The sequence below is a fragment of the Syngnathus floridae genome, chromosome 8 (assembly GCF_059516105.1).
Source record: "Syngnathus floridae isolate MCC-2025c chromosome 8, RoL_Sflo_1.0, whole genome shotgun sequence".
NCBI lineage: Eukaryota > Metazoa > Chordata > Actinopteri > Syngnathiformes > Syngnathidae > Syngnathus > Syngnathus floridae.
The window spans coordinates 1,095,664-1,114,546 of NC_142420.1; the positions used below are offsets into that span (position 1 = coordinate 1,095,664).

At 45.7% G+C, this 18,883-nt stretch overlaps 1 protein-coding gene and 1 long non-coding RNA gene across 2 annotated transcripts in view; one reads left to right on the forward strand and one right to left on the reverse strand.

The window, feature by feature from the left end:
- Nucleotides 1-1,632, reverse strand: part of tmeff2a (transmembrane protein with EGF-like and two follistatin-like domains 2a) — a 50,122-nt gene extending 48,490 nt beyond the window's left edge. Inside the window, exon 1 of the mRNA XM_088383967.1 lies at nt 965-1,632. Coding sequence (XP_088240093.1) covers nt 965-1,154 — 190 coding nt within the window. The 5' untranslated portion in view covers nt 1,155-1,632. The remainder of the gene's footprint in view (nt 1-964) is intronic.
- LOC148393803 (uncharacterized) overlaps nt 1-18,883 on the forward strand; it is a 64,702-nt gene that overhangs the window by 37,759 nt on the left and 8,060 nt on the right. The gene's annotated exons all lie outside the window — the stretch shown is intronic.

Here is an 18,883-nt window from a genome sequence, read left to right on the forward strand (position 1 = left end):
CAATTACAAGCTTTTGCAGAAGATGTGCACTGGGATAACAATCATGCCACGGGGGAGAAGGAAATGCTCGCAAGTCATCCAGTCCTATTGACGTGCGCCACTTATGAGCTCTAATATCAATAGTGGCGTGGCGTGTAATTGGCTTGGGGCTATTTTAAGGCTTCGGACAGACTCGGAGCGACGGGCAGCAGGGGAAATATACGAGCGGCCGGCCGGCCGGCCGGCTGTGGGCTGCAAATTATTACTGTCTCAGCACAGCGCAGCGCAGTGGAATCGTGCTACACTAACAATGCTCACGGGTCAATGTGACCCACCGTTAATTTGTTTCTTTACTACAGGAAAAAAAAAATGCTCTTGGGCGACCTGCGACTAATTTGTTACTTTAATACACGCAAAATACTCATGGGTGAATGTGACCCAGTTCATTTGTTTCTTTTCTACGGCAAACATGCTTATGGGTCAATGTGACCCACTGTCATTTCTTTTTATAGGCTACGGCTAAAGAAATGCTTATGGGTCTATGTGACCAAGCTGATCAGTTTGTTTTGCATAACAAAAATGTTCGATATGATCTGCTGCTAATTGTTGACATGAAAAATGCTCATTTGACCCCACCCTCTATTTGTTACCAAAAATTCTAATGGGTCGGCTTTTAGCATTTATTTTCCATCCAACAAACATACGCCGGGTTGGTGACTAGCTGCGTTTAAAGCCATTCAAATGAGGAGCTATCAAGCTCCCATCCTTGCAACGTCTCTACAAAATTTCAGAAGTCAAATCGCCAAGACATTTTGACCCACAAAAAAAACAGCAGGGTATAATGAAGCCTACATGTGCAGTAGATATGCGGATACATTTGATCTTCCAATCCCAAGTAAATCGACCAAAGCCCGGAGCATCCACGCAACGCATGCATGTATGCATCCATGCATCCCCCTGTCCTTCTATTTGCACTGATGCTCACCCGAGCAGTTCCAGCCGGTGGGCGTCTGGCAGTCGCTGAGGGAAGACGGGAAGGCGCGCAATTGCTCCACGGGCCAAGTGGCGAGGAGGGAGAGGAGCGTGATCCGAAGCCAGCCTCCGCTGGCGCCGCTCCAGCGACGCGGCCGTCCGAGCTCAGCCACCGCCGTTGCCGTTGCCGCGGGACGCCCCATCGTCGCCGCTCACTGGCCGCCCCGGCGGCGGCGGCACCACCGAGAGACTCGCGCCGACGACAGCGACTCCGATCCCGGCTGCTTCCGCGGGGCGCTCACACGCCGACTGCGGAGCATTTTCCAAACGACGCCGCCGCGCGCCCCATGAAACAGACCCCTTGTTTTCCCTTGCCCAGAGACCAATCACCTGCGAACCGGGGAAGGGACCTGTTTAGGGTTCGGTTCAGGGCGGAAAAGTTATCCGAGGAAGGATGATGCTCGCGGGGAAGGAGGGCAGGGAAGAGATGCGATGGGAGGAAGAGTGATTCCACACCAAAAAAGAGGCGACACGATTGGAGAAGTGATGTGGATGTGGAGAGAATCCAATGCACTGAGACCGTAAGAACAATAACGACAATAAAATCCACGGGTGGAAGAAGAAGAACGCTGCTGTCCTGCGTGGATGCTGGCTGCACGCGCTCTGAGTTTGGCGGACGACTCGATGATGCGCTCTCTCTCTCTCTCTCTCCCTCTCTCTCTCTCTCTCTCTCTCTCTCTCTCTCTCTCTCTCTCTCGCCCCCCCCCCCACTTTGACCACAAATAATCAGATTTCTAATTCAAATTATAAGGAGAAACTGATATAATTATTTTGAGAAACGCAGCCAAAAAACATGACCCCTCTCAAATGTTGCTTCGCAGCGCCCACACGGAAAGTTGACCACATTATAATTATTTTTATTTCATTTATTATTTTATAAGCGGCAGAACCGCTTCCCAGTCTCATACCAATCCAGATTCTGAACTTTTCTTCCATGCATCCTCCCTCCGGTTGTTGCTATTTTTTTCCCCCCCATTTCAAAGGCTTGCCAGACTTTGCAGCTGATTCCTCGTGGCGGATTCAGCAAGAAAAAAGATGCTTTTGTTGTATCTTGTCTCAAAGTAGATGAGCAACCACAAACTGCCTTAAGGAGAAAGATCATGGAAATATCAGCAGGCTAAACTTTTGTTGAAAAGAAGCGCGAAACATGCTTCGACCATGACTTGAGGGAGAGGTGCTTTTTTTATCATTATTTTTATTGACTTGACCTTCAATAACTTTGACAAAACCTTGTGATGTTAGTGTTCCAAAGAAAGAAAAAATCTGTGCTCCGAATCAACTGCTGCCACACGCGTGACATACATACAGCAGCAATCTAGAAAAGGTTGAGTCCAAAGTCAGGCTGTGAATCTTTTTTTTTCTTTTCTTTTTTAAGTGAGGAAATTAGAAGGCATGTGGCTGGAAAAGCCCTTATATAAAAGACACAAAGGAGCGTCTGTTGGGGCCCGTCACGGCTAAAAGACGCTTAACCTCATGATGCCAACTAAGAGAGGTCCACGTCGTCCGTAAACAAATGAGCCTTTTGACTGATTTTCATCTTCCGCAGATAATTTCACAGAACTGGCTGTCCTAATTGATCTTGGCTACCGGGTGGAGGGGAGGGTAACGCCACATTCCTTCTAGGGCAGCCAATTGTTAACGCACACGGACAATGCTTTGCTAATTGTTGTCATGTTACAAATGCGGTTAACTAATAGCGTAAGTCCAAAAATCCAAACAAACAATGTGTGACAGAAAGAAACGAAAACATCTCCAAAAACCAATGACAAAAAAGTGCAAAAAGAAACGTTTGGACATATAAAGCAGTTTTCAAAATGTTCACGTTTGTCACGTTTTCTGATTGTGCCATTTTCCACAAGTGCGCTCAGGCCCGAAAAGTTGTTTTTCTTTTCTTTTCCTAGAACACAATCCTGGAAGTATATATATTTGTGGAAAGACGAGTCCGGCGTGGGCGTTTCTACTTTTCATTGGTATGTTTAGCGCCAATTTGCTGCACCATCTGGATGTTATCACTTGACGTGTTACCAAGGAATGTTTCCAAAAGGGTGAACAACAATCAAATATTGACTTTCAGAGCAACTCTAAGAATTGCCGTCAAGTTTGTAACTTCGGCATGATTTACGTGACTTTTAAAAGAGTGTGCAAAGTGTGGGCGCGGGTGCCCAAGGCAAAAGGCTAATTACATTTGTGACTTTCTGAAATGTACACCGTCTCCTGAGAGAACATTCTGCCGCAACACTCAAGCCCCTATCGTATATCTGCTCATTGATTTTCTTTACCTCATAATTTCACCCATGCATTAATATGTCATCTTTTTTTGGGGAGGGGGGAATGGCTGTTCCGGCAGTGTCGCGGGAATCATTTCTGACATTAATGACCGATGAAGTTGAAAGGTTAGAGTGCACACGGAACACTTGTGTGTGCATGTGTGAGCATCGTGTGTGTTGATTGGCGGCTTGCATTAGAAGCCAAAATGTTCTTGTAGAGTTGGAGCATATGTTGACGTATGTGAGCTGCTGCATGATTTGTTCTTTCGGTAATTAAAGGCCCATTTTCAAGAAATTTAGCCCACGCCATTAGCCTCTTACGTGGCAACTTCAAGTGGGAGTGCTATACAGTTATGCAGCAAGGATGGCAACTTTTCCAAGAGTAAAAACCTCTTCATGGCAACTAAAATGGAATTCTGCTTTTTAAAGTAAAAAAGACAAATGTTGAGGTCGGACATTTTGTTGTCCATCATGTGATAGGAAGGAGGACTGTGCTTTTTGGCTTGGGAGCCAGGCCGGGCCGGATGAATTGCTGCCATGGTGAGGGAAAATGCTTTCATGCTTTTCCCTTTGTCGTCATGAGAGTGAAAGCCGTAGTGTACTTGAAAAAAATCTATATGGATCATGTTTTGTTTTTATGGCCTTTCACAGAAAATAAGTCTTGCGCACACTCTTACTTTTCATTGCGGAAAATAATATACTCATACGGTGTAATCATCTAGCTTTTGAGTGTGTGTAATCACTCAAAGGCACTTGTCAAAGCACTGATAAGACTCATGCCTGATGTGTGGAGGAGGTTCAACCCCCCCCCCCCCCCTCTTGAGTGGCTGCTGTACTTATTTCTCATTGTCTCAGGTTGTGTAACTAAAAAGTTGTGCCCTTGTACCAAAAAAAACTTAGGTCATGATTCAAAATATTCACAAGAGGATTGATTTCATCTGTTTAAAAAGCAAACAATTTACTCTAAAAAACAGTGCAATTTTCATTTTTGCACAACAAAAACACGCTTTGATGAATGTCTCCTTGAGTCTTTGCAGCAATTTTTGCATTCCGCAGACTTTCCAACACTAAACGTAGCTGTTTCTTTTTGAATCATTGCCTCGGTGATGATGATGATTTGTCTTTATTTCGAACATATTGAAAACATAAAAGAAAGAAAAAAGGAATAAGAATAAAATACAATAAATAACAATGCCAGACTTACATCACAAAAACACAAAAGTATTTAGTGATAAATAAAAAAGAAAACCATTCACAAATTGCCACTTTCTCGCATCACAAAATGACCAAATAAAAAAACAAATCTTGTTTCATCCTTTTACTCCACAAGCCAGTGGAAGTGACTTAAAAAGTGCTTCCAGCTGAAAGGATGCTGGAAGGAATGAAGCGTTTTGTTTCCCCTCTTAGCCACACATGGCAAGCAATAGATTTACCCCGAGGGCCCGAGCCTGCGGCAAAGGCGGAGGGAAGCCAGCTCGCAAGGCGCCGCTCTCGCTCACGCCGGCCCAAAACATGAAAGAATGATCCGTGGCTGTTCAAAAATTCAGCGGATGGTGCCGTTGAAAACAAACGTTGGTTGGGGCAACAACAGCCCAAAATGCTGACTTTATCCCCAGCGCTGGCTGGCTGGCTGTGTGCAAACAAGATGTGAACGCTTCAACTCCTCGCTCCGTACTCCAAATGAGGATGGCCACAACAACAAAGTAGCAGTGAGTCACGCCTCCACCCACAGCGAATGACGCCTTCCGTCATGGCGTGCCTAATTCCGTGCCCAAATGTGCATTTGACGCACACGCTCACACATTTCCATAGATTCCAAAACAAAACCGTTGTGTGAGACCATGGCCAACTCAAACGCTAACGTTCAGTACATCTGGAGGCAGCCGGTAATCAAAAAGGAAAAAAAAAGTTTGAGATGAAGAGAAGCAGACCTCCAGGACCTCGGTGGCAATCAGCGTCTCACTTTGAAGCTCCGACTCGCTCGCTCGCTAGCTCGCTCGCCTTCTTCCTTTTGTTCCTCGGAGGCAAAGTGCGCCCACGCTGCTCTTGTTTCATTGATTGGTGCTGATTAGCCTCAAGTTGGCGTCGATGCCCTTTAAAAAAAAAAAGAAAAGAAAAAAACACAACAGAGTCACATCCAAAATGAAAGCAGGACTACCTTGCACACCAAAATTGGATTGCATTTTGATGGCAAGAGTTTTGTCATTCTCTTGCTTTGCAGAAACGGCTGCTCGACTGTCACCGACCGTAACGCCGTCCGCCCGCCCGCCCGCCGTATGCTTCAAACAACGGCTTGTATCTTGGAAAGCTTGCAAGTTGGGCCTCAGATCCCAAGAACAAATGTGCAAGTGGAGCAGCCCCAGCGGGCCTCTTACCTCCTCCCTGACATTTATACGCTATCTTGTTGTTTTGCCATAAACTTTGCGTGTGCCATTTTTACACATTGTATTTGTAAATGTCAAGCCCGTCATGTATCATCTATAGGTTGAATCGATAGTGTGCATGAGAAAAATGCCTTGGCCCTCATAAAAAAAAAGAAAAGGGAAAGCTGTTCCCGTCCGGCGGAGAAGCAACGCTAATTTGGAGTCACGGATCGTCCTTAAGCAGATGATCCTTTCCGAGCATGAAAGTTTCGCTTTTCCGCTTGTCTTTGCGAAAAAGGATTAGCGAGTCTTTGACATCGATTTGGGCCGCCACGGAATCTGCACGGGAGGAAGTTGAGCCATCGAGACCCGCCGTCAAACAATTCACTTATTCGGTTCCATTGACGGTTCGAGACGTCATATCTATGAACTGGGTTGGCAGTGAATGAGTTCAGAAGTTGACTATTAGGATGCTTGTCATTTCTTCCGTCTTGTTTTGGCACCACGGCTGTGCTCTGATTGAAGAGCAACACACCAGGGCCTCCAGTGAGTAAATCATTGTTGCCTTGTTGTAAAACGAGCCAGTTGAGCAAACAAATGAATCAAATGTGTTTGCCGTGCACCTCCTGGGTACACGGGATAACGCGCTCGCCGCTCTTTCATTCATCTTTTGCGTTGCCGTGGCTACCCTCCCAAGCAAAGCCCACGTGACGTGCAGACGGCAAAACATCCTCAAAATATGAAACAAACGCACAGCCGCAACGGCAAAACCCTGAAATTGAAAGTTGAGCCGTCAAGACCTAGCGTCAAACAATGAACTCATTCAGTGCCATTGACCATTATATCATCGATGTTTCCTGCATGTCTCGTTGAGAGAATCGATTTTTGAGCTTTGAAGGTTTCACGTGACCAAATGTAGCAATCAGCAAGGATCAAACAGCGCCTTGCCCAATGTCTTGAAGTAAGCGCTCCCTCCATTCAGTTGAAATGACAAGTCGGTGGCCTTTTTCTTGTCCAAAGGTTAGGCGACTTAGTCCTTCCTCTGACATTTCTGGAGGCTCAGTCAATTAATGGCGCGTTATCACCCCGCTGAATGATGTTGTTTTTCCACAGTTATTTTAATAGCCTTGATGCCGTGGCCTCCGATGGGGTCGGGCGGGTGTCCGTCCGTCCGTCCGCACGTGACTTCCCACCATCGCCGGTTCCCAACTCGACGACGCCAAATGCGGGTTTGATTTCTCACTGAAGTCATATCTCTGAATCCAGAGCAGAGACGCCGCTCGGAGCCTATAAATATCGCTGCATGGGATCAGAAAAGCCAACCTGAATAAAAGATTTAAGGCAAGCGGAAAAAAAATAAAAAATAACACCTGAGTCATGTCAAGGCTTGTGAGCAACTCGGCTTCCAGTTGAAGTCGAGCGTGAGAACCTTCCGCAGAGATGGATGAAATGGTTTCCTCCCTTTTGCCGTTATCTAACATGATAATCGCAAAGGTCTTAATTGGATGCGGTGGGATCAGAAATATACCGTCCATTTAGTTTGACACAGATTATTTGGAGTGTGTGAACGTTTCTTCGACAAGTGTGCATTTCAACGGCACCGTGGAGCCATCCGTGGAGATTCGGCGCTATAATTGTCACGGCATGAAAACAAAAGTAACGACATGGTCTTTGCATAATTTGCTCGCTATAAATTGCGTCGCTAGCTTTGGATTGTGATCCCAAACAAAAAGCTTCCTGGCCGCGAGCACACTGAGCACCTTTCCGCTCTTGTCAGCTTGATTTAAATTTCCGCCAACGTCTCAGTTGAAGCAATTCGACGGTGGCCCCCGAGGACAAGGAGGCTACATCATTTTCCTTTCGGGTAATTATTGTAAGCGCTGAGCTGAGGAGCTGAAATGCTTCTTAAATCTTCTCATCGAGGAGGGAGGGAGGGAGGGAGGGAGGGTGCCGACCTGCTGGCCTCCTGAAGCAGCTCCTAATGGCGGCCCGGCCGGCTAATTGCTTAGGCCCGCTTCATTCTGCACGCGTTATGATTTGCCCAGTCCAGCCGGTGGGGAAAGGGACAGTAATTAAAAACTGGAACTGAAAGCGGGGTTTGCAAACAGGCTCAAATGGAGGAGGAGGAGGAGGAGGAGGAGAGTCGTGAGTTCCATGACTGGCCGAGCACCGAGCTTGACCATTTCACGGCCGCTCAAATTATGACCTTTAAAATGCCAGAAAGTTCTTTTCAGTGTCGTATTTTGTTGGATCCAAGCCAAGCTTTTATCCATCAAATAAATATAAATGTATTCATTTATTTCATGAATTTCTCCATATTTCCCACCTGCAAAAGGAATAAAACTTCAGATTAAACAACTGATGAAATGAAACCAAGTGAACAGAAGCAAGGAAATCCAAAAAAGAGCAAGTGTCATTTTAGCTGAGAAAAGCAGCACACCTGTTGAACAGGTTGGACGTAGTATCTTGGATGCACAGGCCCGCTCGCCACTCGTAATGAAATACCTCAATGAGCAGATTACATGTTTCCCCATTTGGAAATTTCATTACCACTCCCATAATTGGATTCCAAATGTAATTAGTTTTTTTTTTTCTGCATTAAACAGCCAGAGAATGGAGGCTGAATGTAAAGAGTGCATGTCAAAAGGTCCTCCTTTGACTTTTTGACACCTGATGAGAATTTCCAAGTATGCGCGACCTGAGTTTTGTTTCCAGGCTAACGCCAAGCAAGAAGATTTCTTTTTTATTGCACCAAGCTGCTCTCGGATGGGCAACAATAGCGGCTAGCTGAAGAACGTTTGAGGGAGGAACCCCAAAAAGCCATTTGTGTGGAGCCATCCAAATTTGCTAAGCATCCAATGTTCCCTTTGGAGACAAAGAATATTTGGAAAAGAGCGCACCTCCTGACTCCCGTGACGTGCCAACACCGTGTGCTTGTTCAACTTCAAAAGGGAAACGATTGCCTCCGGCACACCACCGGCGCAAGAAGCCCAGCAAAATATGCTCTTCAATTTAGATGTTTTCCTGAAACTTGCCCCTTCACTTTCTTTGATTGGAATGATTTCTTTTTTCTGGCTTCCCGTGCAAGTCCTTGTTGGGGTTTTTCAGGCCCAGTCCAGCTGCAATTGGACTCGGGTGTGCGTGTTGTGCATCTGAATGCTTGACTTTGTTGTCGGAGGCACTGCGGCATTCTCGCACGGTCACGTTCCTCGCCGATTGCGGAGGAGGACGTGACGGACGGGGGATACGCTTAATGTGTAGCTCGACCTGCAACAGCGGGAATTGAAAATGCATTTTTGGGCTGAAATGTGCGTAGCCCCATTTGAGCCCCTCCAACATTTACTAATTTATTTATTTATATGATGCTATCTTCTGTTATTGATGTTAGTATTATTTACCTAGGTATCTATCTATCTATCTATCTATCTATCTATCTATCTATCTATCTATCTATCTATCTATCTATCTATCTATCTATCTATCTATCTATCTATCTATCTATCTATCTATCTATCTATCTATCTATCTATCTATCTATCTATCTATCGCAGGTGATTTTCTACAATCCATTTTTCGATTTGATCTCTTCTCAGCACCCTATTTGTCAACTTTGGAACCTGCAAGAGAAGAGATTCCAGAAGGTTCCAATCAGCTGAGCCTCAGGTGTCTTGTCCAGGTGTTCTTCATTGTCTCGTCACTTTGTTTGTATTTAGCCGCTTCCTTTGCGTCTTTGCTTTGCAGTCATTGTTCCGTTCGCATTCGCAAGTGCCTCGTTGTTGTCGTCTTTCTGAGCTTCGATGAATTTCCTCCGGCATTTGTGTTGGGGAAAGAACTCTTGTCGCAAACTTTGATGGACCTTGACAAATACAGAGAGCATTGTGAATAATATCCCAAAATGCCACTGTATGATTTTCAACAAGGAATAAATGGATCAGCTTTGCCCGCCCGCTATTATTCAGACCCAGCTGCAGTTTGTTGCCGTTTGGGTGCACACAAGGCTCCACTTTGTTGGCGGCGGCGGCGTGCGCTTTCGCTGGCTCATATGATGTCACGGCCATGCCATAACTGAGGACGGCCAGGGTTGCAAATCGCAAACAAATATACATACTTTTAAAAGAGCGCGTCGGCGGGAATTGAACGGCGAGCGCCGCCGCGTTTGTATTCACTGCACACCCAGAAACCTTGAAGAACTTTTAGAACCCGGCTATAGATTGTTTAGAAGAATGGAATAGAAGAATCAGCCAGCTTCTTTGCTTCCAGCAAGCTTTGACTGACTTTCAAGCGACTGTTTATGTACGACTTGGCCTACATTTAAAAGGGCCTTCAAGGGAAGCGAGAGAAACAAAAAAAAAGAGCAAAGGGCAAGTTATCGATTGGTGCGCTTCGCATTTTATTATACTTTGCTGAAAAGTAAGCTGCGTCAGATTTGGGTTGTTTTCTTGCGGCTTGAAGGTAAAAGCCAAACGTGCACACGAGCAGGTTGAGCTATCGGCGGAGCAAAATGATAAAATGTCGGCGACTCAACACGTGCAAACGCTTGTTGCATCATGGATAGAATTTTTCATCAAAAGTTCATTTGAAAGTGGCTCGATTACACTTTGCCACGGGCCGTTTCAATAGCGTCGCCGTTTGATTAAAAGCCATTCTTCACTCGGAAACATTATCAAGACGAGGATAATTGAATTGGTTTCATTTACATGTTGCGCTAATGCTTGTTTGAGAGAAGGGCTCCTTCCGTCCGTCCACTTTTGCTTTCGAATGGAAACGGCGTATTTGAAATCAAATATCCAAAAATGAAACCATTCCCCATTTTTTGCAACATGCGCCAAGTGATTACAGTAGGCTACTTTATCACCTCGTTAAAAGGTAAAATCGGGTAACCTTTGAATGTAATCCAACAAACTTTCTTCATGGCCAGACTTTTATGATTTTTTCAAACTTTCTTACAAAGCTTTGAGCCCCCGAGGAAATATTCCTTTTATGGTGACGCCGACCACAGTCGATGAGGAAAAAGGCGAGTGAGGTAAATGTAGCCGTATATTGTCATTGATTAAATTGTCGTGTCCAATTAGCCCCAAACTTGGAGTGGCCTTCTACTCTTCCTCATGCCCTTTAAGCATTGAAAGTGCCTGCAAGGAAAAAATGAGCTCCATCAAGATGCAAGTTGGAATCAAAGTGCGACTCAAGCACCCAGGTTTCTGACCAAAAAGTGGAGAAAACAGGAAACTGTTGACAAAAAACATTGATGCTGATATTCAAGTGCGTGTAAAGCAACAAAGAGTGGACCGACGTGGGCCTTTTTATGTTAACTCCCTGCACGGCCATTCAGCGGCTGCTTGATATTTGCCGTTCGCTCCATGACGTTCACGCGACAAGCCGAGATGTCCTTTCAAAACCTGCGCTGATCTCAAATCCAAAGCAATCAAGGTTGCCCGTAATCAGTCATTACGGTATTCTGAATTGCAGAGACCCTCTTCCACTGGAGGTAAAACATCCATACTTAATGAATTAAGCATCAGCGGCAACGAATGGTCGCATTCCGGTCGGCAAACATTTTAAAGTGCTCCTGAAACAATAAAATCGGGATATAAATCTATTTTTCATCTCAGCATTAGCTAGGATAATGCCTGCTGCAGTCATAATGAGGGCTGAAGGAATCGGCGGTGCATTTGTGTGAACTCGCCTGGCGCTATTATCAGCCAGGAGTTGCGTAATGGCCTCTCCTTCTCCCCGGGTGCTGTGCCACGGCCCCAAGTGTTGGCTAATTTGCCGCTGTGATATAATTGCTTTCCAGGAGAATAAACTTCAGACAAATTTCAAACACCGGAACCGATAGCGCATGCGTGTGCGCGCGTGTGTGCATATCTTGTCTGGCTGCGAGCATTTGCTTCATTAAGGTTTAATTCACACAAGTTGAGAAGTGGGTAGAGGAAAGGATAAAAGGTGGAAAGAACAACAACTACGCAGCAGCGTAAGCCGCCGGCTTTACCGATACGAGCCGGCAAATCTACGGCCTGAGAATTTTCTTCTTAAGATGCCGCTCTCCGGTTTTATCATCAAAACCACAGACAAGGTAGCGTCATTTGCAAAAAGTGAAAGTTGATCAAATCTCGCAAAGGCGACGGGAAAGTGCAAATTGTGAGCTAATTAGCTCAACGTTTCAATCGCCCCACAGGCGGTTCGAATAACGGCGCACCGGCTTTCTTGGACCGACAAAATACGACGTTAGCCAAGCTGCCGTTGGTCTCGTTGCACGGTGGCTAACGCCACAATGGCGAAAATCTCTCGCACGTGTTGTCTTGAAATGTTTGCTCGCTCCATTGTGGTGTGGCCACCTTGCCTTCAGCCAACCAATTTATTAGGCTCGCAATCAGCAGCACATTTCCAGGCTCTCCTTCTGCTCTTGTTTGGATTTACATTTACTCAAGTCCTTATCGCTGGGCTCGCTCTTCTTTCTTATTATAAATTGCCTATTGATCAGCCACAAGACGATAAGGCTCTTCTCTGCGGGGGATGGAGGCCATTTCTGTGGCTAATATCCTTTTAATTACCCCTGGCCTTTTTTCATCCGGGCACACCATGAACGCGGACCGATGTGGAATGGGAGTCACGATGGAGTGGAATCGGTCAAAAAAAATCCAGCAAGCTGCAAAGAATTGCGCTTCCACCTCCTGTGCTGTGCTCTCTTGTGGCTTTATTGTCCATCAGCCCGCGAGGGATGCACACACTCTTGTTTTAAAGTGCTCCTTATCTGGGCCATAACTCAGCACCTATTGCCCAAAATTGCTTTTCCACCAAGATGACCAGCAAAAAGTGTTTGGGGGGAGGGGGCAAGATAACGTGCCCACGCGCAAAAGCTTTTTTGGTCTGCGCTGTCTCATTAACATGGCGTCAAATTGGATTGAAATTTCCAAGATGAAATTTTTGAGTCACAGCAAAAGGTTTTTAGAAGACGCAAGAGATTTGTTAAAGCATGTTCCTTGAGAAGAGTAAGATCCTCGAAGACATAAAAACACAACAAGCCCCTGCAGGAATAATTTGAGCACCCCGGAGGCCCGTTGTCACCTTCGGGCTCGCATCTGCAGGCTGTGACCAATTGAGCGTTTCTTTTGAAACGGTGCTTACGATCAATAGCTGTCCCGCGGTGGCTGTGAAAAATTAAAATGAGGCAAGAGCGGCCACCAATGCCTTCGCCAGACCTCCATTTTTGCAGGTGCGGTATTATTGTCTTAAAGGGCAGGAAAGTCTCGGCGCCGCCGGAATTTGTGGTATAGCTGTCAATTGGCGGAGCGCCTCGCTCGCTCACTCGCGTGGTCGCCGGCCCATCTGTCTCTTCTCGGCGGGACTCGCAATTTGCTGCCTCGCTTTGGCTTGCTGTCGATGGCCAATTTGCCCATCGGCGCTATTCGCGAGCGTGATGATTGCTTTGAGCTTATAATGGCAACTTTACACACTGTAAAAAACCACACACAACTTCCATTTTGGGTCAGTGAAGTTGGAAAAACGTTCGGCAACAATGATGTGGATAAAGCCATTGGCAGTGATTACAATGTAGCGGGAAAAGATTGGAGATTGAGTTTGTGAAAAAGTGCTCCAACTATCAAATGGATGCAATTGCAGGAAGTAAGATTGTTGAGGATGCTGCAATCGGCGTCTCATGTGGCTGCATCACATTAAACATTCATACAAGCAACAAAAAGGTAGGTCAGTAGCAGGATTTAATTAAAAGCCGACAACAGATAATTACCGCGCTGATGAATATACGTATACTTTACAGCGGACGAGATGGCCACACATTTGATTTAATCCTCTTCTGTCCATTATGCTTGCTGGTTATTGATGGCAAAAAATGTAAAGTATTCTTTGCAAAGAACAAAGAACATTTTCGACTGATGAAAACAAAAACACGCTGAAATGCGTTGAGTGTGACACGTTTCAAAGAAAAGTGTCATGTCGTGAAATGTTGTTAAAGAAAGGCGACAAATGTGTTCCACTTTTCAATCCTGTTTTTATAGAATGTCTTTTTGACAAACTACACAAAGGATAAAGAATTACCGAGTACAAGACATCCACTTAGAACACGACATTTTATTTATTTATTTATTTATTTATGTATTTCTTTAGATGGTTCGTAAGGCTAGACATTTATTTATTTATTTATTTATTTATTTATTTATTTAGATCATTCAGAAGGCCAAACACAACGTAAATCCTCATCTAGGAATGAAGAAATGAATGAGAAAAGGCAAACGTGGTCGGCCCCTTTCGTATTTGTTCCCCCACTTTTGTTCTCTTCTCATACGGTCTTGGCACTTGAACATGAAGCGCACCAAGTCGTCCAGACCATGTTGCCGCCTGCTGTTGCTCGTAAAAAAACGGACAGTTTGAAGTGAGTCCGAGGTTTCGGGCAGCGCAGCGGACGGAGCTTTTTCATTTGAAAAGCAAGCAAGCTTATTTTAAACAAGGCGCCTGCCTTGATTCCATTGCGATTCCCTCGGCCGCTCCCAATGGACTCCAATCAGCATCCTCCGACTGTTTTCTGCCACGACCCCGGCCGGCCGGCCTCCAATCTCCGCTTGTCCAAATTTGCCAATTGTTTCGTCTGTCTGTCAGCTTCCCACGCAGAATGGAAAATGTATTGTCTGCATAAGTCGGTCCATACTCTTCCCACGGCGTCCGATATTGAATTCCAGCACGGCGACTCGACGCCTTGACTCGTGCCTTATGAATTGTGCATGAATTTTGATTTTGGACGGCGCCTCCCCACATGATCACTCCCGAAATTGGCTCTTTGCCACCGACTTCTAATCAGTGTGTTTTGTTTGAGCTGTGGCAGGCAGGCCGTTGTGATGCAAATGGTGGCGGCGGCGACCCACACCGTGGAGCGACAAAACTCGGGAATACTTGACATCAGATTTAAAGTGCCATTGATTTGTTTATCAAATAATCCCGTCACACTCGCCTACTTCAAACACGCTAATGATATCAAAACACAGAGAGCTTTGACATGCAAATTGGCTGTAAGGGGATAGAAGACATTTTTCTATTTGTCCCCGCACAGCTGCCTGCACTCATTTGGAGCACAAAGCAGTCCGCTTAGATGGTATTTATAGACGCTTGCGGAGGACACTTTTGATGTTCCCGCACCAGGCTGGAAGAGTTCTAACTTTAGCTGGCGGCTAAACATTCAATTGGCTCCACTTGCACCCAATCGGAAATTACCACTACAATTAAGAATCGATGTCGTGATGTATTTTTGTGTGCGATTGGAGTCGCTTTCAGCGTGACGGACGACATTTAGGGCGTCCTTACTGCTGTCAAATGTCAAGCTGAAGACAAAGAGTAGCCAAGTGTAAGCAGATGTTTCTCCAACTACAAAAGAAAAACAATTTGGCTATCCATTACTTAGCAGTGAGCCTGCTGCTCCTCTAATGATTGTCAATCGCGCTCATTAAATGATCTTAACCTCCAGATGGCCGTTCACTGTCACTCATCGTCTGCTTCGTCACACTCCCCGTGCGTGTCGGCGTGCAAAATTCCAGCAGAACGCTTTGTGTGTGGCGGGCGGGCGGGCGGACAAAAGTGACAGCTCATTACTACGTTGAAAATTGAGCTGGGTGTGATCTATTAATCTGCCGGGGTGCCTCGGCCTGTCTCGCCATTTACAGTACAGCTCTTCATTAAAGCAGAACAATAGTTCCAATCGCGGCTGATTCATTAGACGCAATCCAAATGAGATCCGGAGGGCCCATCAATTCTGTTGATCGGCGTTCACAGCCAAGGAAATGCCAGATGTCATGTTGTGCAACATTCATGCGACCCTTTGACTTGTATATATATTTTGATTGATTTTTTTTATTTTTTATTCTATTTATCTTGTATTTATATTTTATTGTTTGTTTTCTTTTCTTTTTTTAAGTACTGAGTCAACCGCTCTCCTCATGTAAGGTCAGCCCGGATAGGCGGAAACTCTCAAGCAAGCCTAATGAGGACAAGCGGCGCACAAAATGGATGGATTAAAAGTCACTTTGATGGGATTTGCGTGGCTTTTAATACCTGTCTGTGGGAAGTGTGTTAATTCTCCATGCGGGGTCACGTTTGAGGTGAGCGTCGACGGCTAGGCCAGCGTCGTAACGAGCCAACGGCAGCTAAATGCTGGTATCGATCACTCTCTCCTTTCTATTGATCCTCTTGCCGTATGACAGCGCCAGCAATAATCACCAGTGGGCTGGTACGGGGGGGGCCGCTTGACTCGCATTGCGCTTATCGGACTATAAGGACTCGCTTTAGTTAAGTTAACTTTGCCAATGAGTCATGCGTCATTGTGAATAATCAGCTGTCAGGAGGAAAACCGGTTTAACCCCTGAACGAAAACGTGCGTCTGCGCCGACGCCGGCCCTGCTTAATGATGCAGTCTCGGTTGGCGAGCTTCGACAGTCTGCGAGCGTGTTCATTTGTGCGCACGCTCGACCCGCCGCGCTTCTCCCTTAGGTTGTTCTTGTAATTAATATGACCTTTCAAAAGCCCCACCAGTTGTTCCTTTAATTACATTTCCAACTATTCCAATATGATGGCCAACCTTTTTGCAAAAGCACCACCGTTGAGTGACTGTTTCCTATTCAAGTCACATCGCTTTTATTTCCCTTGGAATATGTTGTGTACAACTGTAAATATTCATTAAGAGTAAAATCGGAGGGTCATTTCCTAAAGACTATCGTTAAAATAATCGCTCCTCTGACGATAGGATTGAAAAGGTTCCTCCTTGCCAGCCGTGACGTCACGGTGAGCCGGGAAAGGCAATTTTTTTCCAATCTTAACAAGATAATTGTCATTGTGAAAAAAAAAAAAAACGTCCCTCCACTCAGACTGAAGCACATTTTCAAACAGTCACTTGGTCTTCTTCCTGTGACCTTGGCGGAGGTAAAAGTGAAGTTCCAGTGCCCCGACGTTGTCAGCCTGATGGACCAAAAGTTTTCTTCAGCAAGAGGGGGATTAAATGTAATCAAGGTTTTAGAGGAGCGAGCCAAGGTCAGCCAGTGCCCGCCGCCGCCGCGGCCCCCTCCTCTGACCCGATACCCCGGCTGGCCGCCTCATCAATCGGAGGTCTCAACCCCTCGCCCTCGTCATCAAGGTGTCGGGCCGGGATTCGGCCCCGCTGGACTGATTTGTCAAGAGGACTCAAATTTGATTGTGATGGGAAGGCGGATGCTCAAATCAAACCTTCAGCTTCCATGTTTGTTTTGCCAACATGAGCCAATGAATATTAATCAAGACGCGGACGTATTTTCGTAATCGCGCCGCCCCAGTTGAGCGGCGGGTGAACTTTGATCTCTGGCTACAATCATTCACGTCACCAGAGCGCATTCCGCTCGCCGAATAAAATCCGACAACTTGTCTCCGGGATTCATCTTGATTATTTCGTGGCAGTTTTTCAAATTGGATTCTGCAAAGTCTAAACACATTTCCAAGTGACACGCAAGCACAACGTTTAGCGAAAAGAGGACCTTATTATGATTAGTTTCCAGCCAGCGAGCGGGAATGCGTGTTGGGGTTTTTTTGTGCCCTCGGGCAACAGTTTCTATCTGACAAATTGCAGATAATTATGAGAACCTCCTCTAATTCCTCTTGGATATGGCAATGGTGACATTCTGAAGGTCTTGTCAAATATTCCCGGGTGTCCTTCTAGACTGAGCCATTGGCCCCCTCAGGCAAAGCAAGCGCCACCTCAGACTCGCTATACGCTAACAGTCGGAGGTGGAATCGGTTATGGCAACGAGCCACGGAAATCATGTTTTATTCAAATCTTCCCTGCGTTTTGTGGAAAAGGAGGACAGATGTGAACAATGTATTTTCATGAGCAAATGTACACGCCGTATAATGAGGGGATGCGACAGCAGGAGGTCGCGGCCCCGAGGAGACCCAAAGTCCAGCAGCTTTCTGCTCACCATTCTTTTTCATTCTAGAAAGTGGAATAATGGCAACTTTGAGCTCACAGTCATTGCTGCTGCTGCTGCTGCAACTTGAACTTTGTGTTCCATGTCGCATCTCTGAGTCGCGCTTTGTTTGCTAAAATGGAGACAGCGAAAAAGTAATCAAATAGCAGTGAACAGATTGGGGAAAATAATAACTCCCAGATCAGCACTATTTATCATCTTTTCCATCATTTATGCCAATATTTGGGCCCCGTAATTCTTTTTCCCAGAATTGCTAGTGGGTTATAAAACTGTCAGTCCCTGCACACAAGGTTGAAATAGGGCACTCTGAAAACAGCAATAACCAGAGAGAGATTAAAGATTTACGCATTAATGCTACAAACAAGTGCTCAGGAAAAAAAAAAGAAAAAGCAATAATGGTTGCGTGATTAGGCTGGCAAAACAAGTTTTTATTTGCGCTTTCATCTGCTGCCAATGATACAAAGGCTTCATTTGCTTCCATAATCAAAGGAAGGTGCTCGTCCAGGTAATGCGAACGCTAATTTTGACGGATGGGATTGGAAAATCCGTTTTCATTAGGAAGCTGCACGAGCGATATTTGTCCCGACAATCACTTTGTTTGTCTCCATCGTCCAAACCTCGTCCATCTGTGGTCGTTTTGGTAAAAAAAAAAAAAATGCTGAACACCTTCGCTGGCATCCATTTTCAAACTTTTGACTGAGCCACAAAATTGTGTTCCGTCTCCATATAAGCACTAAGTTAATGGTGAGATTCCTGCTGACGAACAAAAACGTCCACGGCGGGGAAAGTGTTTTATAGCAGTCTTTGGTTTGACGTTAATTAAAAAGTACTCTCTAAAAATTCAACATTCAAGTGCTGTCATAAAACTTGGTAGGCTGGTGCAGCATGGACAGGCGGAGCAAAACACAGGGCAGCGAGTAGTCCATTTGAGGTTCTTTCCAACGGTGGTCTCCATTTGATGGATGGCCTCCTAAGGCCTGTGTCCGAGGGCCGAGCGAGCAGCGGGCTGCGAGCGGCTCATTATCACCCTGGAATTATCCGTACTAGGCAGGTCTCGGAGGACACGGCACAGCGCGGCGAGAAGAAGCTAACGGCAAATAATGAGTCGCTTCAGCGAATACCTGAGGAACACGGATCGGCCGGGGAAAGCGCTTCGACGTCGTACGGCAGGCACAAAAACTTGCCCTGCAGAATTTCATATTGATTGCTACTAAATTTTAATATACGAGTCAGAAAGGCACGGCGTTATTGTTTGCCGTTGTGTGTTGATGACAGTTGTGTGATAATA